The sequence below is a fragment of the Ascaphus truei genome, unplaced genomic scaffold, assembly GCF_040206685.1.
Source record: "Ascaphus truei isolate aAscTru1 unplaced genomic scaffold, aAscTru1.hap1 HAP1_SCAFFOLD_2085, whole genome shotgun sequence".
Classification (NCBI taxonomy): domain Eukaryota; kingdom Metazoa; phylum Chordata; class Amphibia; order Anura; family Ascaphidae; genus Ascaphus; species Ascaphus truei.
This window is the reverse complement of record NW_027454995.1, coordinates 5,001-7,500: the sequence shown is the minus strand read 5'-3', so window position 1 is coordinate 7,500 and position 2,500 is coordinate 5,001. Positions and strand designations below refer to the sequence as shown.

Here is a 2,500-nt window from a genome sequence, read left to right as displayed (position 1 = left end):
TGTGTGTGTGTGTGTGTGTGTGTGTGTCACATACACATCTATATATCTCATACGTCACAGGGCGCCGGAGATCCTGTGTGTGTGTGTGTGTGTGTGTGTGTGTGTCACATACACATCTATATATCTCATACGTCACAGGGCGCCGGAGATCCTGTGTGTGTGTGTGTGTGTGTGTGTGTGTGTGTGTGTCACATACACATCTATATATCTCATACGTCACAGGGCGCCGGAGATCCTGTGTGTGTGTGTGTGTGTGTGTGTGTGTGTGTCACATACACATCTATATATCTCATACGTCACAGGGCGCCGGAGATCCTGTGTGTGTGTGTGTGTGTGTGTGTGTGTGTGTGTGTGTGTGTGTCACATACACATCTATATATCTCATACGTCACAGGGCGCCGGAGATCCTGTGTGTGTGTGTGTGTGTGTGTCACATACACATCTATATATCTCATACGTCACAGGGCGCCGGAGATCCTGTGTGTGTGTGTGTGTGTGTGTGTGTGTGTGTCACATACACATCTATATATCTCATACGTCACAGGGCGCCGGAGATCCTGTGTGTGTGTGTGTGTGTGTGTGTGTGTGTGTGTCACATACACATCTATATATCTCATACGTCACAGGGCGCCGGAGATCCTGTGTGTGTGTGTGTGTGTGTGTGTGTGTGTGTGTGTGTGTGTCACATACACATCTATATATCTCATACGTCACAGGGCGCCGGAGATCCTGTGTGTGTGTGTGTGTGTGTGTGTGTGTGTCACATACACATCTATATATCTCATACGTCACAGGGCGCCGGAGATCCTGTGTGTGTGTGTGTGTGTGTGTGTGTGTGTGTGTGTCACATACACATCTATATATCTCATACGTCACAGGGCGCCGGAGATCCTGTGTGTGTGTGTGTGTGTGTGTGTGTGTGTGTGTGTGTCACATACACATCTATATATCTCATACGTCACAGGGCGCCGGAGATCCTGTGTGTGTGTGTGTGTGTGTGTGTGTGTGTGTCACATACACATCTATATATCTCATACGTCACAGGGCGCCGGAGATCCTGTGTGTGTGTGTGTGTGTGTGTGTGTGTGTGTGTGTCACATACACATCTATATATCTCATACGTCACAGGGCGCCGGAGATCCTGTGTGTGTGTGTGTGTGTGTGTGTGTGTGTGTGTGTGTGTGTGTGTCACATACACATCTATATATCTCATACGTCACAGGGCGCCGGAGATCCTGTGTGTGTGTGTGTGTGTGTGTGTGTGTGTGTCACATACACATCTATATATCTCATACGTCACAGGGCGCCGGAGATCCTGTGTGTGTGTGTGTGTGTGTGTGTGTGTGTGTGTGTCACATACACATCTATATATCTCATACGTCACAGGGCGCCGGAGATCCTGTGTGTGTGTGTGTGTGTGTGTGTGTGTGTGTGTCACATACACATCTATATATCTCATACGTCACAGGGCGCCGGAGATCCTGTGTGTGTGTGTGTGTGTGTGTGTGTGTGTGTCACATACACATCTATATATCTCATACGTCACAGGGCGCCGGAGATCCTGTGTGTGTGTGTGTGTGTGTGTGTGTGTGTGTGTGTCACATACACATCTATATATCTCATACGTCACAGGGCGCCGGAGATCCTGTGTGTGTGTGTGTGTGTGTGTGTGTGTGTGTGTGTGTGTGTGTGTCACATACACATCTATATATCTCATACGTCACAGGGCGCCGGAGATCCTGTGTGTGTGTGTGTGTGTGTGTGTGTGTGTGTGTGTGTGTGTGTCACATACACATCTATATATCTCATACGTCACAGGGCGCCGGAGATCCTGTGTGTGTGTGTGTGTGTGTGTGTGTGTGTGTCACATACACATCTATATATCTCATACGTCACAGGGCGCCGGAGATCCTGTGTGTGTGTGTGTGTGTGTGTGTGTGTGTGTGTCACATACACATCTATATATCTCATACGTCACAGGGCGCCGGAGATCCTGTGTGTGTGTGTGTGTGTGTGTGTGTGTGTGTGTCACATACACATCTATATATCTCATACGTCACAGGGCGCCGGAGATCCTGTGTGTGTGTGTGTGTGTGTGTGTGTGTGTGTGTCACATACACATCTATATATCTCATACGTCACAGGGCGCCGGAGATCCTGTGTGTGTGTGTGTGTGTGTGTGTGTGTGTGTGTCACATACACATCTATATATCTCATACGTCACAGGGCGCCGGAGATCCTGTCGCGCAAAGGCTACAACCGCGCTGTGGATTGGTGGAGTCTGGGAATTCTGTTATACGACATGCTGACCGGATCTGTGAGTGTCACACTGCGTGTGTGTGTGTGTGTCACACTGCGTGTGTGTGTGTCACACTGCATGTGTGTGTGTCACACTGCGTGTGTGTGATAATCTGCTGACCGGATCTGTGTGTGTCACACTGCGCGTGTGTGTGTCACACTGCGTGTGTGTGTGTCACACTGCGCGTGTGTGTCACACTGT

The 2,500-nt window shown here is 49.3% G+C and overlaps 1 protein-coding gene across 1 annotated transcript in view; it reads left to right on the top strand.

The window, feature by feature from the left end:
- Positions 1–2,500, top strand: part of LOC142477427 (ribosomal protein S6 kinase beta-2-like) — a 43,195-nt gene that overhangs the window by 36,435 nt on the left and 4,260 nt on the right. Inside the window, exon 5 of the mRNA XM_075582257.1 lies at positions 2,227–2,317. Coding sequence (XP_075438372.1) covers positions 2,227–2,317 — 91 coding nt within the window. The remainder of the gene's footprint in view (positions 1–2,226; positions 2,318–2,500) is intronic.